Source organism: Morchella importuna (genome assembly GCF_003444635.1).
Source record: "Morchella importuna strain M04M26 chromosome Unknown Morimp01GS007, whole genome shotgun sequence".
NCBI lineage: Eukaryota > Fungi > Ascomycota > Pezizomycetes > Pezizales > Morchellaceae > Morchella > Morchella importuna.
Window position 1 is genome coordinate 757529 of NW_025763404.1, and position 17308 is coordinate 774836.

A 17308-nucleotide genomic window follows, 5' to 3' on the forward strand; every position below is an offset into this window, starting at 1 on the left:
GTTGAATCCTTCATTTTTTACACTTGAGGATTGGCAAATTTGAACCCAACGTCAACTAGAAATGATTAGATGGTATATCGACACGCCTTGACGCCTTTGCGGCGAGTACCGGTATTGGAGCATACGTACACACATGTAGTACGTATGTAGGGGCTTTTGACGAGAAAGATTCGTTAATAGACGACTTTCCTAGCCACTCGAACACCCCCCTCGCTCGGGGGTTTAACGCAAAACAGAAAGGATCTTCGTTATAACCGACTTCTATACCGTTATTTTACCAACCATCATCCACTGTTCGAGTGAGGGGGGTGTTCGAGTGGCCAGGAAAACTGTCTACCTTCGCGCATTAAAATTACCATCATGAAAATGTGCGTATGAGAGAAAACTGATCAACTGCTTAATCTGCCTTGCAATTTTTCTACCCTGACACCGACCAAAGAAATGGAACGCTATCGTTGTTGTATTATATCAAGAATATCTTCCCCACTACTAGTCGCAGCACTATATCGACTTGTTCGCCTCCCGGGCCTCCCTAGAGTTATGCGAGATACGGGATTAGGACCGAGAACCTATCGGATAGTTAAAGATATTGATCTTGACCGGTTTTCTCATCAGGTTTAGACGATTCCATTGCATAAGTTATGACGAGTAACTATCTGCTGCATGCATATATGCATGCAGGTGAATCATTCGAACGGATCCGATGAGACTAGCATTCGTGTCGACTGCATCGATTTAGAAGCACACTACAAGTGTAAATCAATTCGTCAGGTTTTAATGGCAAATCTTTTGGTGTGTTTCGGGCGAGTAACGCACGTGAAAAATGCACGTGATTTTTCAAATTATCTCTCAACCATGATGAGCTTTGGAGTACATTGAGGCTGTAAATTTCACTTGAAGCATATGTGCTTTTGTAGAAGTGGCAATCAACTTATTTAATAACCTCTGGCGTCATAAACCACCGATCTAAAAGGCCAAGTGTTGATATCATCAATCGAGAGACTTTCTGCATATATTTCTTAAGCTGTAGTTGGAGCCAGAAATTTAGATCTAGACTCCATTGGCTGCCTCACTGGCTCTAATTACCTTCATTTTTTCATTTCAATGTGGTTGAGCTATACTCCGTATCTTTATTCTGCCTTGGGTTGGAGCTAACAAGGCTTAAAATCTCTTCAGGGGTCTGTCAGGATATGCTGTAACCCCCTTACATGGGCACCAAGCCCACAGCTAGCTAGTGGATATTGATTCAAATAGGCAAGAACTGTGCTTCTTAGCATTAGCCACAATCGTGGCATGTAAGGGCCTAAAAGCTAAGGGGCATACAGCCATCGGCAGAATTATTGTGGAAATGTGGCGTTGGAGAATCGCCCTGTTTTCCACAATAATTCTACCGATGGCTGTACGTACATACTCGCGACCAGCAACAAGAACCCGAATATGCAGCTGCAATTCTTTGGTGTATTTTTGACTTCTACTCCAATGGAAATTGCAGATTAGGACGTGCATTTTCGGGTTCTTGTTGCTGGTCGCGAGTATATATAATTCACGAGGCATGTCTTATCCTGAAACTGCATATCATTGGTCGTCAGTTTTAGACGGCGCAGCTGCGCAGTCAACGAATAGGAGCAAACCAAGGAAGCTGCTACCCAATCACATAAAGCGATACATGTAGGTACTAATGCAGGGCGCAAGGTCAAACATAGAGTGAGGGAACTGCGCACATATATGTTGTGCGTAGAGCGTAGAAAATACATGTATTTAAAGTACTTGCACTTATTACTCGATAGTGGACAGCCACCACATGCCTACTGCGTAAATATACGAACAAATCATTAACAAGCTCAATCAAGCAAGGCCATTCTACATGTAGCTAACTCTAGTGATGGAAATCTTTTCAGGTGTCGATAAAGGACAGATGGTCAGTTAAAGGAGCATGCACGTGGACCTCTATACCTCTACATCAAGAGGGTATATACCTTGAACCACTGAGATCTTTATGCATTCAAGCACATGTAGTTACATGTAACTGCTTGAATTCTACGAATTGATCAAACAAGGCTGATTGATGGTCTCTGAGTTTAATGGAAATCTTTATCTTCTCTTTATTTAGCTCTAACTCGTTTTCGCTGAGAAAACATCGAGAAGTGAACATACACAAAAATCAAATTTTCAAGAGGTAGGATCTGTAGAAGGATCTGTTTCCTTTTTGGCCACGGTTACAAGGTTCTGTTCCTCCAGGCTATTAATAAGAACGCCACAACAATCCCCGACCCTCTTAATCTCCGTATCTAGTTTTTTAGGCTCCACCAGATTGACGCAAGTTAACCACAACGTATAGCCCGGAGAGTTCTGGAGATACACTGCCACATTGCCTTTACGCCAGGGTCTGAATGGGCCAATCAAAATTTTTGCATAGATCGCCTTTTCTGTCGGCTCCTTATTCTTGTGAAAATTAATACGGTACGAGTTCTTAGGGCATACTTCCTAGTTTGAATATTTAGTACAACATTAAACGCTGAACGGATCAAACGATTAAGGAAAAAGGTATTACAAAGGGGATTGCGGTATGCCAGTCTGTCTGACTGTATGGCTGTACTGTCAAGCTTGACCGAGTAATGCTACGGTTGAGTAACTCTGTAAGCCCTTTCACAAAGTTGAGCACAAATGTACTGTGCCTAACAGAGGGTTTCTTTGGATTTTCCTATACACCTTTTTAGCACAAAATACATCTTATCACCAGTACTTCTCTTACATCTTGAGCCATGGCGATCATTGCAGCCTGTATTTGCAGAGTTCCGAAAAAGTTTGCAAGATGGTAAAGGTTTCCATCGGTCTATAGAAAACCAATTAACCAAAAGTTCTGATAGGTTATAGTAAGAATACTTACAAATGTACATGATCTAACGTGGCGGTAATATAAAATGTCCTCTGTACGGATAAGAAGCGGCAGCATACGAAATCGGCGGAGAATATATGACACAACGATTCTTGCCATGAACAAGTTGTAGGTCTACAAAAATGAATTAGTAACCTAAGAAGAATAAATCTTCAAGTTATTAGAGAAACTTGCGTGAAAAGGACTGATAAGTTCAAAAAAGTGATGGGCCCATGCAGAAATCATGAAAGGATTCAAAGGCGGTTTGATTAGTATGTGTTTCTATTTGCGTTAATCGAATATTCGAGAGTACGAGAGGGGAAAATTCACCTCGAGCAATTCAAAAAACCAACATACAGCGGTACGTGCCTCGGATGGAACACAGTACCGGAGGGTGGGGCCTAGTTGATGCTGATGAGGAGTGAGAGGATTATTTGGGTAGAGTTTGAATGTTCCAGTGTGGACAGCACGTAGGCTATATGTAGACTCTCCTCTTGATCGAGCAGTTCGTTGGACATGGCATCGAATCGGCTTGAGAAATTGGTTGTGTAGCTGGATTAACATTTCCGATCCCATACAGCTAAAGGCCTCTTCTTCATCCTTTCCCTCAGAATATGCATCCATGAGCTCAACCAATATATTATATGATTGCTTGAGGACTCCAATAACATGGGAGGAATTAGCAACTTGATTCTTCCTCATGGTGACATGATTGATCCCATGAATTATAACCTCTCTTAGGGTTTCTTTTTTCTCCAAAAGCTGGTTCAATCTCCCTTCTAGATTGTGATTGGAGATAACGATATGTCGGAATAGCCTTGCATGATCACACTTCGCTGGTGCATTTAACAAACGCATAATAAGATCGAAATCCTCGACAACCGTGTCTGGGATAACAAAATCCCGCATTCGGTCTAGAGAGTACTCACAAAGAAGCGATTTAGGGGGATCATTAGCACGCGCTTTCTCGGCAACTTGAAGCCATGTCAGTTATAGTATTCGTAGCTCTCTAAGGATTGAGGGGGTGGCTACGTTTTGCGATAGACTCATCCTGACGCTTCCTCAGGTCTCGACTCCTGCTGACTAGTTTAAAAAGCCAGGGAGAGAATTTTTGTGTCTTTCGATTCACTTGACGTATGACGTTATAGGCTTCTACATGGTTCTCAAGTAGGTACAGAACCTTGAACCACAGAAGGCCAATCCTTAAATCAGAAGAAGAGTTTGGGCCGTGGTATAACTTTCACCAGGAGAAATTAGCTTCATCTCAAAGTTCTTACAGTAAAGTTGGACACCTACCATTTCCAAGGCCTCTATTTTTGCAGATACATCTGCTCGTTGAGTCTCTAAACCCAACCCATCTGACCGGACTTCAGTGGTGATCTTGTAAATGTCATTATAATAGCTTACTGCAGCGCAGAAGTATTTTGTATCCTTGGGATCTATTGTTATGTGACCTTCACTGATTGAGAGATCCACCACTATAGAATAAAGTCAGAAAAACGCACAACGGAAGAGAAGGGAAGAAGTGTTTTTGGTTTACTTCTATTGGCTTGAAGAGGTGGGTCGTCAAGGAATATGTTACTGGTATTGTCATGATTCAGAGCCGCTCTTGAAAGCATGGTATCTTTCGAACGCTTTCAATGTGGGATATGGAGCTGGTGAGTGAGTTGTCGGGGTTTGTTCTTATGGTTGATGTTGATGGTGGTGATGGAAGGTACCTACATGTTGTTGTTGAATCAAGTGGGTCGTCAGTGAAAGCCCCAAGGGGGCTCTGGAAGGCCCTGGCTTTTTCTTTTTTTCTCCCAACTCCCGCCAACCAACTCGATAAGCGGATCTAAATATTCTTATTTCCAGAAGTTCGCGGTAAGATTGGCCCTGCTTTGCGGCTCAAATAAGGTTTATCTACGCTATTTAGTTTGGGTTGGCTGATTTTGTAGCTTTATCCCGGAAATAAGTTGATGTAGCGACTCACGGTTACGAGGCATGCTGATATTAGACCTTATTGGGAGGAAGGAGAAACGTAGTGGTACTCAATGCGCTGGCGATTGTGCTGATACCACTGCTACAGGTGGTGGTAGTGACAATGTCTGGCCGACAAGATATCTTTACAATTCATTAATCCAGGGATTCGATCCCCCACAAAGCCTCTCTTTTTCAGCTAAGGGTGATACAGACAAACTAAACTATGAGAGCGGGGGAATAATAACTGCAATAAGAGTAATAAACATAAAAAAGAGGGAAAGGACATGGTGGAGAATTATACAGGAACTTGGGCTGGACCTCACCTTGTGCACAAAATAAAACATAAGACGTACGGGATGGCCCAAGGGATATAGGCCAAAGAAAATATATGTATGTATGTAGGCTTCTTCTGCATTAGCGCTATTCTGGTGTTGTGCTTATTAGCTTTGAGACCGAGTGATAGATCATGATACAAGCTAGAAAGGTAATACCGGGAATGCGAAAACTCCCTTCAGTCTTCCATCTCCTAGCATGGCCGTTTAACTAACTAGAAAAAGCTTTTAGAAAATTTATGCCCGATATTGGACACAAAAGCCATAGACCTCATGCCGCATGTTCCTGCATACCCGCAGATTGACATGTGGCACCCAACAGCGAAATGCTTATACACACATGCGCAAGCGCATAATACTCGTACGGAACTTTCCCAAAGTGAATATTCTTCATCGTAGACACACAGATGAATTCTGAGTAAGCGCCTCGGAGAGAGTTCTGGTATTTAAATATTTTCACACTTTGTAATGTATATAGCGGCGGAAGACCGAGCATAAATAGAAGAGACCTATCATCCTCATCAGCTGGCCAGAGCTTGAACAGATCGATGGCTATATATACATGTACAAGCTTTTTTTTAAAATGCATGTATATAGATTATTAGAATAAGTTATCGAGATGGAGAACTGTAGGAACCAAGTTAGATGTAAAACCGTTATACAAAGCCTATGTATCTGTTGATTGGTCACGCTCTCTTAATGATATGTAGATAAATCCATAGCAGTAGAGCTTCGCCTATTCCAATATACAGGCAAGCCACTTTGCGGCTTATTTGTCTATTTGCCTGTCAGTTGGGGCTCTCAGGCCGCTGCGCGGCCCTCGACCCCTCCTGGCAGGCAAAGTCCATCACTATATCTAGATCTGATCTGGTCAATATGTGACTTTTCTGATATATTATCCCCATATATCAACGGATAAGTCAGACAATTTCTCCAGTTAAAACTACAGGTATATCCCTTTAACAGCTACCAAACCGCTAAAATCGAACCACTATCGATTCCCAGAACCAGTAGTAACCCTATTAACACTCTAACACCACTCAGCACAATATAATACCCTATGTTAATATCCAACACAACATGTTTCAAGTGAAACAAAAACATCTCTCAATGAACCAATCAGAAGACTATAAAAGCACATTGCATATACAGGTTATAATTATATACTTATTAGATGTAGCAATGCTCCATCTATTATCTCCCCTCATCTGTAGGTACAAGGCTCTGGCATTAAGTGAGCGAACTAAATGGGGTGTTGACCGGTAAGGATCCGTTCACTCACTTAATGCCAGAGCCTTGTACATGTGTCAATGCAAGGTACCATGCGGCTGAAGGCTGTGGTCCGATTGCAAATTTTAAAAACACCGAGCTATCTAAACTCATACTCCAACTTCTACTCTACTCAGTACCCGGTAAGACTGCAATCGATCGCAAATTCAAACGGTCAAAGAGCAGACCGTTATTGAACTCGGCCGGTCCTAAAGGCCACACACACAGTTTCATAGTCCGTGGCTCGGATCTGTCTTTCCCGCTCCGTGTCTATGTATTTTTCTTCCTCCGTGTCTTTTCTGCCCCGTTGCATGTTATAACCACTCTTAAGCTTTCTGATGCACACAGACCTCTTAATATAACATCCAGAGGAACGAATGCGCACTCCCGAATACATTACAAGACTGGCGCACGACATATCGAGACAAAATGTAAACGTCTTTGCGCCTGGCCATGGGAGTACCTAGGGCTACGTACGTATCTATTCCCATACCGACCGTAAGGGCCCAGCACTTACGCTCTTGGAATACATACGTACACACGCGCTAATATCGATGACAAGCACATGTACCTACTAGATAACAATTAAAGCACTGAAGTGTACGTTTTCTAGTGTTGTTCAATTACACCATTTAAGTGAAAAAGCTCACAGGCCAACCGAGTCCCACTAGCATGGAACATATTTACACCAACAATGGCAACATTTTTGTCCCACGTCACTCAATCAAGAAAAACAAAAGAGCATTGTGCACCGTGGAATACAGCTTAGCCTATACTTAATGCCTTTGTAATCTGCCTACACCAAATACCAACTGCGGTTTCTGCAGTGCGGGGGTTACCTTTGTTCGAATAGCTAGTCACAGGCTTGAACGAGGATCGAAGTTCACATTCGGGTCGTCCAGGTCACCTGAGAATTCAAGAATTAAGGGGTACCACAGCAAGGGTGATACCAAGGGGCTTCCTTACCCCACGAAGAATTCATCACCTGGGAGGCCGGGGTGCTGTTTGAGCTCCTGATATCTTGACTGGGAATACCTAAACTCGTCGACAAGTTATACATGGTAGGCAGAAATTTAGAGTGCCCATGGATCACCATATAGGCTCCCGCCAACTGGATATACGTGTCGCTGAAATTTCTGGAAAATAACCTCCTCAGATCAAAACCATAGACATACCCCCTTCGATCCAAATTAAGGCCCGAATGAGTATCCTTTTACTATTGGTCCATTAAGAAGGTGCACGTGCACCCAGTCACACAAGGCTTCAGCCTTCGTCTACAACATTATCACGGATCGTGGGTACTCAGCCTCAGTGAACAAGGCATTCTGAATGGTATATCCCATCTTAACTGAGTTGTACTCTCTGGGCCTCGTCTGTCCAAGCATATTCGACTCAATGTCCAACTCAATGCAGCAGTAGACGAAAAAGAAACATCGAATGTTCTGGATTGATAGGAATCGGCATTCATAACTAATTGCTATATCTGCGCTGGCTTTCTGAGCTACAATGAATATTGAGGTGTTAGATACTTACATGTAGTAGTACGTACCTGCGTCTTCAAGGCAGTTAAGGCCCAATACACACATTGAAAATTAGATGAAGCATCTCCCCAGAGATCACTCCGAACGTGGCTATGTTCTGGAAAGGTTTCAAATATAGTGGCATAACGTCGCGCCAGAACATTGGACCGTCAAAGAAAGTGTATTATCACCGGGTGTTTAGCAGTTGCACTAAAGGTAGCGCATATTGTTTGTTTTGAGGTCTTCAAACCCAAGCTGGGCAATTGTTGAGAAACATCCTAGTGGCTCAATGGACCAGGTTACTGCTGGCCTCGGGTCAATTGATCTGGTCCGGATCGTTGGCTTAGTCTTCTCCTGCGGATGGCTACGGAATTAACGGGCCATGAAAATTCATTACTTTTTACTCTGGGGTTTTGACTTGGACTTGGCATAAGCCTGGCGATGAAGCCAATAGTTTATTTACTCGAGAGATTAACTGTCATGAAGGGTTAACTGAATATACTGATTTGCCTCACTTAATTCGGCCTCCGGACCAGGCTATAAATCCCATTTCAACTATCCATTTAGTTATCGATTTTTACGATAATTGGCCTGATTTAACGTCGATAAGTTCATCTCATGACCAAATTATAGCCCAGAATACGGCTGGCTCTGCCAAAATGTAACAAGGCTTGTTGACAAGCACGAATACAGAAATCAATAGACTCGTATAAAGATAATTCCTTGTGATAGGATTGTAGGGTTAGGGTTCAACTAACATGTAATACTTGCACACAGCAGAAGCATGCTATAGCCAACTTTTCAGTTAACTTAATGAATCATGATACTTTTGGCGAAGCAAAAAAGTGGTAAGGTAATCTGAGTATTGGCCTTGCAATTGGCCTTGAATGACGTTCGAACGTTCAGCTGGTGGTGTGGTTTATAGGCAACATGGTCATTGTGTGTGAACTGGCCACAATTGATAATAATGCAATAGTCTCGCGACACATACATTTAGCCTCACGTACTCAGGAATCCTAGCCACCCCCCCACAGCGATTCAAGCCCCAAACACCGCAGAATATATGTATATGCATGAAGGACCAATCAGAAGCCGAATACCATACCATCGGTAATTGGCCGGGGCCGGGATTAATTCTTCATCGACATCGCAACCGGTTCTACAAAAAGGTTGGGTTTGCCTGGTCTGCTACATGCCGGCTTGCCGGCCGCGGTAGGATCAAGGATTTTTCTCGGCGGGGCCGGCCGCACGTCATAGACTCATAGTGATCATCACCGACCGAGAGCGATCCCAAAGGTTCTGAATATAGGTATCCAAGTATACGTATGTGTATGTAATACTTACAATGATGTGGCTTGGCCGCGCGAGTGAGACACTGTGTCCAGTGTCCAGTGGTAAGGCATACTATTTTGCAATATCCCTGTAACATACATACCCCTGTAACTGTGGCTAGAATTATCTGGTTCCCACTAGTATATTCTTAGTGGCTCTGTAAGCAGTACCACATCTAAATTCATATACAGAGTCTGGTAGAATTATTGCGAAAGTGGGTTTTCCGTCCTATTGGCCCTTAAAGGAATTTCTGCAGTGGGCACGGACCAAGAAGCCCACATTGATTGGCTAGTCTTATAGGGAGGATCGCACCAATGTCATAGGTTACCTTTACGCAAAGGCTCTCATCACCGAATTCCTTGCTCTGTGGGAGTTTGGAATGGGGCTGTAGCCGTGGAGTGATTAACGGTGAACAATTGAGGCGTGAGGCGTTGGTATTGACATACGCTTTCATTATAACAGTGGAACGTTGATTATACGCATCTACTATTCTGCCTCGGTTGATCTCCTGTTTATCATATGTATATCCTTAACGTATATACGTCGTTAACTCCACCAACAAGAAAATTTTTCAATTGAGGCAAAGGGGGGGCAATCCAGAAAGGCGGGTTCGGTCCCTCTTAAGGCCGGTCAGCTACTAGATGGGCCAAAATAATTACCACATTAGTATAATTGTTCCACTCGGCCAATGATATTAATATATATTACCAATACGGGGGAGTTAATAACGCCACTGGGCATATATAACACTAGCCTATGTTACATAACCCACAGACTAATAAAGTTCGAAATTCGCCATTTCCACATATAATATGGCAAATTGGTAATATAAACTTTTTCTTCTAAGCCACAATAGAAAAAAATCTAATGCAGTAAGTATATGCACTGAACTGAATTTTGTGAGCAATAATTATGAGTTAAGTTATGCATCAGCTGCCTGTGCCGCACCCAGGCATAGCCATGCGAGTCATCGATCTATCTATGCAGGCACAATTCTAGAGAACTATCCACTAGGCAGATAGGCATCCCCACTGCTCTCATCCCTGATGACGGATCGAAATCTTGGTACTCACGTGGGTGAGATCCACCTGCATAGCTAAAGCCCCAGAGCCCCCGTGCAGAACAGAGAAAAAAACGGTGAACATGCACGGTGAAGTCATGGGGGCCCTCCGTTCCTAGCCGGCCAGCCTGCCTTGTGAGGATCCTGCTGGAATATTGGTACTCATGGGGCGTAGAAACGTGAGGATGATTCTGTCGACTAACTCATAGTGGAGGAGTGACAATCCCAGGGCCGCAGAAGTGGGTCCTTTATACGCCTTTTTGGGGGCGTGGAGGCAGTGATGGAGAGATTGACTGAGGACTAGCTTGAATGAAGCTTTGTGAAAATGTTCGGTGTGGGGGTTTTTGATTGAGGGTCAAAGCTCAAAGGGTGGCCATGAGGTCTTGGTAGGACGCCAGTACGCAGCAAAAGACGTTGGGGAGAACAAAGCCGTTCATAGCGTTCGAATATGCGTTGAGGCAGGGTAGGAGAAGTGGTCACTGGGAGAGTTTCGCAATGCTCAATTGTGCTGAGAAAGAGAGAGAGGGGGGGGGGAGGGGGAGGGAGCGGAGGCAGTGTCATTGCAAGTCTGGACTGATGTCAATGCTGGCCGAGAACAGCTGTAGAAACAGAAACCATGAGCTGTAATGTAGAACATGTGCAAACAGACGTTGCCGTTTCAATCCAAAACCTACATTCCGCGGGTGAGGAGGAGGAGTCATATTGTTGGCAGGTATGGAGGAAGTACCTCTCTGTATGCTAGCGTTAATAGGAATCGTACTTTGATGTTGTCAAGACCGTTTTAAAAATTAAAATCCCGAACCACAGGAAGCGTGCCTTGCACTTGCAACTGTAGATACTGACGTTGCTCAGTGACTGGCGGTGTTGGGAATAGACGTAACTGAGCGTTCCTGGACTACTTACATAGGTCGATCATGTTTAGCTAGCAGGCTTCCTTTCTTTGTTCCGATCTGGAACATGCATGCAGTGCCGGCGTCCACATATGGAGGGACCGATGACTAAGGACGTGCGCGGTGATCAACTCCCACACGGGTGTGTGCGCCCGGCAGAAAGGCAGCATCTCAAGGGTGCGATGGGTGCATCATGTTGGGGGGGGAGAGAAATTGTGTTGTAGGAGTAGTGTGGGTGGCACGAGAGGGGGGTGGAGGAGAGGAGCTGAGGAGAGAGTTAGGGGAGGTATAAGTTGCGAAGAGGAGAACCGACATTTACCGGATTCTCGCACATCGATTTTGGTCTGGCAATTAGACACAGAACAACAATTTACAATTACGCTACTACTAGCCCCTATTTAATTACTCTACGATAGAGTATAGCATAGTACAGACAGGTCTCTGGCTTCATACAATTCAAGGTCTGCGACTTGTACTCCTCCTCCTTCTCCTTCTCCTTCTCCTTCCTCCCTGCTCGAATCGAACGCATAGCAACGACTGCAGCGACCGACTTAAAACAAAACAAAAACTACAGAACCTCAACCCCCCCCCCCCCCGCAATTAAGCGCGCCAAACAGAAGCCTGCATCTTCTTTCCCCGCCATTATATTCGTAGCAACCAAACAAAACAGCTACATTTACATTTACATCTTCAACCACAACCACAATGGGAATCGGCCGTTTTTTCTGCTTCGGCTCCTCCGGGAAGAAGTCTCAGCGTCACAATGAAAAGACCACCGCCCGCAGCCTAGATGCGCCAGGACAACTCATGTCCGACAAGCAGCCCCACGCCCAATCCCCCACGTCCCACATCACCACCATCCCCGACGGCCCACCCCCCGCCTACGCCGGCATCATCCCCCCCGCCGCACCCTACAACCAATTCACCCCCATGCCCGAAAACCACCCCTACCCCTACCCCCCACAACCCCATACAAACCCCTACCACCCACACATAGCCACCTCCCCCACCATCGAACCCGTCACCCGCCGCTTCTCCTTCCGCGCCAACGCAACCGTGGGCGTCGACCACTACAGCGCCCTCCGCAACTTCGACACCGTCTTCCTCATCGACGACAGTGGTCCATGCTCGGCCCCAACTGGCGGCAGACCTCCTCTGCCCTCGAAGCCATCGTCCCAATCTGCACGGCCCACGACGCCGACGGCGTCGACATCTACTTCCTCAACCACCCGCGCGCACACACACAAGTGCGTTCGCCCGCCGAGGTGCTCTCCATCTTCAGCAGCGTGCGCCCCTGCGGCGCGACACCCACGGGACGGCGGCTCGGCGAGATCCTGGAGCTGTATTTGGCGGCGTATAGAAGGAACGCGGGGATCAAGCCGTTGAATATCATTGTGATTACGGATGGGGAGCCGACGGACCCTGGGAAGCTGAAGAGGTGCATTGTGGACTGTGCGAAGAGCCTGGATGCGCTTGGCGCGAGGGATAGACAGGTGGGCGTGCAGTTCTTTCAGGTGGGGAATGATGAGGCGGCGACGGAGAGCCTGGAGGAGTTGGATAATGAGCTTGTGGAGGAGGAGGGCGTGAGGGATATGGTGGATACGATTAGTTGGAGGAAGATGAATGAGGGCAAGGGGCTGAGTGCGGATGGTATATTGAAGGCGGTTATGGGCGCGGTGGATAAGAGGCTAGATCGGACGCAGCGGGCATAGATATGGTGCGCGGAGAGAAGGGGGTGGTTTTTCATGGATTTCCTTGTGTCCGCTTTCTTGCTTTCAAATTTTTTTTCGTGTCGTTTTAGGACACTCTTGATGCACCTTTTTTCCCGGATCTTTTCCTATTCTCTGTATTGATTTTTTTACTCTTTTCTATTTTGTGGCCTTGGCCCCATTACGGAGTTGGCACACTCATTGTTCATTTGTGTATTTTACAGGCGTTGGGAGTTTTTTTTTGCTCTTGCTCTCTCAGATTCTGCCGTCATAGCAAGTTTAATATGTATACAGTTCTAATTCGACACACTAAAAAAACTGCGGTATGATCATTGACCATTTACCCCAATATGGACCAATATGGACCAATTGGCCCCGTAGCGCGCACCGCACTGCACACCGCCAACCCCACCCCGCCCCACAATCACTCCCCCACACCTCATCTGATTAAACCGATGGTACCTGCAGCGTGGCGCCCACAGTACCATGGTACTGGAATGTAGATTTACATAGAAAATCGGGCTCGTCCTCTGAAACAGGGCAGGATGGCGGGCGCTGCACGGTGGCTGTGCAGCAAAGCAAAAGAAATGCTTGGATGGTCAAGCTGTATTTGCCGGAGCATAAAACAGCACCCCACGCCCCGCGAAACTGATGTGAGGCGAGATGATGAGATGGGCTTCAAGTACGGTGCTGCGCGTGGGTGGTAGGCGCTGGTCTCCCCCCCGCCCCCCTCCTCATGGAAGTGTTTGTTTGCCCTGCTTGCGGTGGGGAGTCACTCCTCGCTTCTCACTCGCTCGCTCGCTCGCGCGCTCATTACCCTACCACAGGTGCCTGATCGACTGAAAGTTAATTTCAACTACAGTCGTTGTAGCCACTCGTCGACATATATATTCGAGGTTGCACTGTGATTGGTTGTTGTCTCAGCTGAGCAAAGCTAGGATCTGGGCTTTGATTGGTCCGTAGGCAACGCTCATATCATTACCATTAAGGTTTAATTGCTGTTTCGCGTGAGCTTTAGTTGCGAAATAGATATAAAGTCAGCGCGTACATGCGTCTCCTTTCTAGTGCTCTGGAGTAATTAAGGCACTTACTGAGAACATACCCTAAGGCACAGAGTAAACCTTCATTACATTAGTTTAACGCGGCCGGCGGTAACATAGTGTCGCTTATTGACGCATTACTGTACTGGAAACTCGTAAGTAGTAGTCTGACCAGCTAGCTAGCGCTTAATTGGATAGAAGTATAATTTTATATCAGTCATGATCTGGGAGAGCCAGAGTCATTATAATATTAACTTGGGCAAAATCAGGCTGTGAAGTGCTTCTCGTGGCTTGTTCCATGGGTGAGATCGAAACAGAAGTTGTTCTCCGGTCTTGATGACCGGTGGTGAAAGTGTAATTACTATATGACCATCTGACCTCCATCAAACCTACAAGCCATAAATATTAGCATCACTCCTGCAAGTACTGCAATAATGTTTGGTGTTTAAATCCAGTGCACTCACGTGACCGGGCTACCGCTGCACGCACCCCCGCATTACATGAACACCGCGCAGTATCACCGATATCCCCGCCGGCGACGTGGGGAAAGGTTCGTTGCATCTTTTAGTGCAGCGAGCCACTTTGCTTCCATGTACTCTAGACAACTAGAGGAAGATGTATATACTCTACAGCACCTCCAGATCTCGGCGCCCAGTGGACGCGTAACCATGGAATAAGCAAAATGTTCGCCCACACTGAAGTGGTACGTGTATAAAGAAAACTCCGCAGAGTAAAAATCTGTTGGTACCCAACTACATAGCTAGGTGCTCCTCCAAGATGTTACTGACGAATGGTTGAAAGACCATAAAGAGAGAGTTGTCAGAGACATTACTCCATACAGGCATAGCCCGGAACAGCGCTAGGCCAAACACACAGTTAGACAGTGATGAGACGACGACTACCTCAAATTCGAAACCTTCTAGAGTATAGTGTATGCTGAACTACGTGTTCCCGCTTTTAGCCGTTTCTTCCATGCAGAATTTCTCATGGATCATGATCAGTCTAGGCGGAGGAGGCCGGGGTTGGAAGGAATGCCGAAACTTATGTGCTTTCAAGAACAAACTTAAATTTATTCCACCTCGGGAGCCGTAGCCGGAGCGGCCTTTTTCTGCCTAGCAACTCGGAAGGTATCCGACGTTATACATGATATACTTTCAAAAAGTAAGTTCGTGTGCCCTAAGTACATAGCCCGTAGCTAGTTAGTAATATGTTCCTTTTAATTCTAAGTCCGATCATCTGATAGCTCCGTGATCTCGGTCGACATTGGTAGGATGGGCCAATTGATTTGAATGTATATATTTTAGTCGAGGCAGACTGCTCTGTGCGCACGTGTGCTTCTAAGTGGATATTTCATCATGGACAAGGCTGATTTCGGCGAAACTCCCTTGCAATTGATTAGCCCCCATTAGAACGACATCATTATTCGTTGGGTTATCCCAACATGAAACAAGCTAAAAGAGTTTTCTCGAATTAGTATCCTGAGGTACTCGGAGTGGTTCGGTGTAGATTTTTTTCTTCTTTTCATTTTGGTCCATATGCATCCTTGTGCGGTATAAAGAATACACGGTGGACCTGCATATCTGTGTGCTAATTTGTGAGCAACGAAAGTCCGGATGAACGCTTTATCTGCTAAGCCACGATGTATATAAGAGGTAGGAGGTGTCTGATACGTCAGTTGAGTTCTCCTGGGACTGGTCGGGCTTCGTTTGAAAGAATATAATTATCGAAACCACGTGGTTCGAGAAATAGAAACAGAAACATCCAGATCTATTTGGTGATAGTATAAAGCTTTGGAAACGTGGACGCTTAGGCGGTCGTCATCAGTAAAGTTATTTTCCTCTTTTCCCCCTAATGTTTGTGAGTGGCCTGCTTCATAATATCGTATTTCTCTTTATGAAGTTGAGAACGTAGAATAGTATTCCATAGTGTAAACCTAATCATTGGAAGTATCTTAATTGTATTAGTAGTGTCTTTAAAAATAGTAGAATCTAGAGTTTCAAACCCAATCCTTGAAATGAACAACAATGTTTCATTCAATTATTGAAATCGAAAAACCAAGGCCACACAGAATCTGAGGAGAATGGTGCTCTGACATGATCCATAGAGCCCGAGTACGAAGATTGAGGCGGTACGCCGGGCACAATATATCCCTGCGGATGCCTACCATAGCTAGGTGAGATCGCCCCACCGAAATCGTTGGATTTGAACTTTAGCGTTATCATGAGTAAAACCACTTAATTCACAAGAGCCAAAATTTAACTGCCGTTCTAATTAAGCTATGCCTAAGCTTTAGAAATTAAAATCATATGCCTGTTCCCTAAGGCTATGCGTAAACTCTGGAAACGCAAAATCTTATATTTGCTCCCAGGATCGAGTGGGTGCATGCATATAGCACAATATACCTCTATATTGAACCCAGAAACTCATGAGAATACTTTGGTGCTCGCTGATTGATCCTAGATTTTTCATTAGCCCATAGACGCCTTCCCGGGCCACTCGAACACCCCCCTCACTCGAACAGTTAACTTAAAAAAGAAAATATCTGCGCTGTAACCGGTTTCTGTACCTCTTGAATTGGGCTTCTCCACCAATAAGCATCAACTGTTCGAGTGAGGGGGGTGTTCGAATGGCCCGGGAAGGCGTCTAATCACCTATTTACTAACTGTGCGTCCTCTTCAAGATTCATACTTTTTTTAGGGCGGTGGTAAAGTTACTGGTTTTGAAATATCCTTGCCAGACGTTAAGGCTCCAGAAATTCAGTGCATATACCTCCCAGCGAGCGTCCCGGCGTCCTCCAATCTTCTAGAGTACTCCAATACTGTAGATAGCTATTATCCCTGCATCTGTAATATAATACCAGTCGTACTTATGATAGTCTCCTGATATTCTAGAACGCCTAGGACGCCTACCGTCTCTATAATATCATGTGCACGCATATACTTTTGTGATATCTTAAGTGATATCTTAAGTTACTCAAAGCCCACCCGTGCAGTGCAGTGTTACATACATCGAGATGCTTAAGGTGTGGTGACACCTAATGCCATTTAGAGTGGTCAACCCGCCCCTCCACCCACTTTAGCCGAGCTTATTTAAGCGAAACGGGTGGAAAGCTTGGGCCTGCAATCGATCAAGGTACTCGAGCCTGGCCCATGTAGAGGATATGAAAACAAGGCTAAGATAGCTGAGGAATCGATAGAACTGTAGAGGCGAGGGACGCCCCCCATACAGGCCCAGTCTTGATCGTACGCATTTGGTATGTCAAGAAGATAGACATATGTACCGTAAAAGTTGGAGTGTTGCACCCGGGTGTTAAATAAGA

At 45.3% G+C, this 17308-nt stretch overlaps 2 protein-coding genes across 2 annotated transcripts; one reads left to right on the forward strand and one right to left on the reverse strand.

Annotated features, from left to right (window-relative positions):
* Positions 1-11945: 11945 nt before the first annotated feature.
* On the forward strand, positions 11946-12952 carry LAJ45_03388 (uncharacterized protein; the record flags this gene model as incomplete). The annotated part of the gene is made up of 2 exons (XM_046112975.1): positions 11946-12338; positions 12389-12952. 2 exons carry the CDS (start codon positions 11946-11948, stop codon positions 12950-12952), a joined length of 957 nt encoding a protein of 318 aa, XP_045973852.1.
* A 1250-nt stretch (positions 12953-14202) lies between these two features.
* LAJ45_03389 (uncharacterized protein) lies at positions 14203-14550 on the reverse strand (the record flags this gene model as incomplete). Its single annotated transcript, XM_046112976.1, has 2 exons — positions 14203-14378; positions 14454-14550. The coding sequence occupies 2 exons, from the start codon at positions 14548-14550 to the stop codon at positions 14203-14205; spliced, it is 273 nt and encodes a 90-aa protein (XP_045973853.1).
* Positions 14551-17308: the final 2758 nt, after the last annotated feature.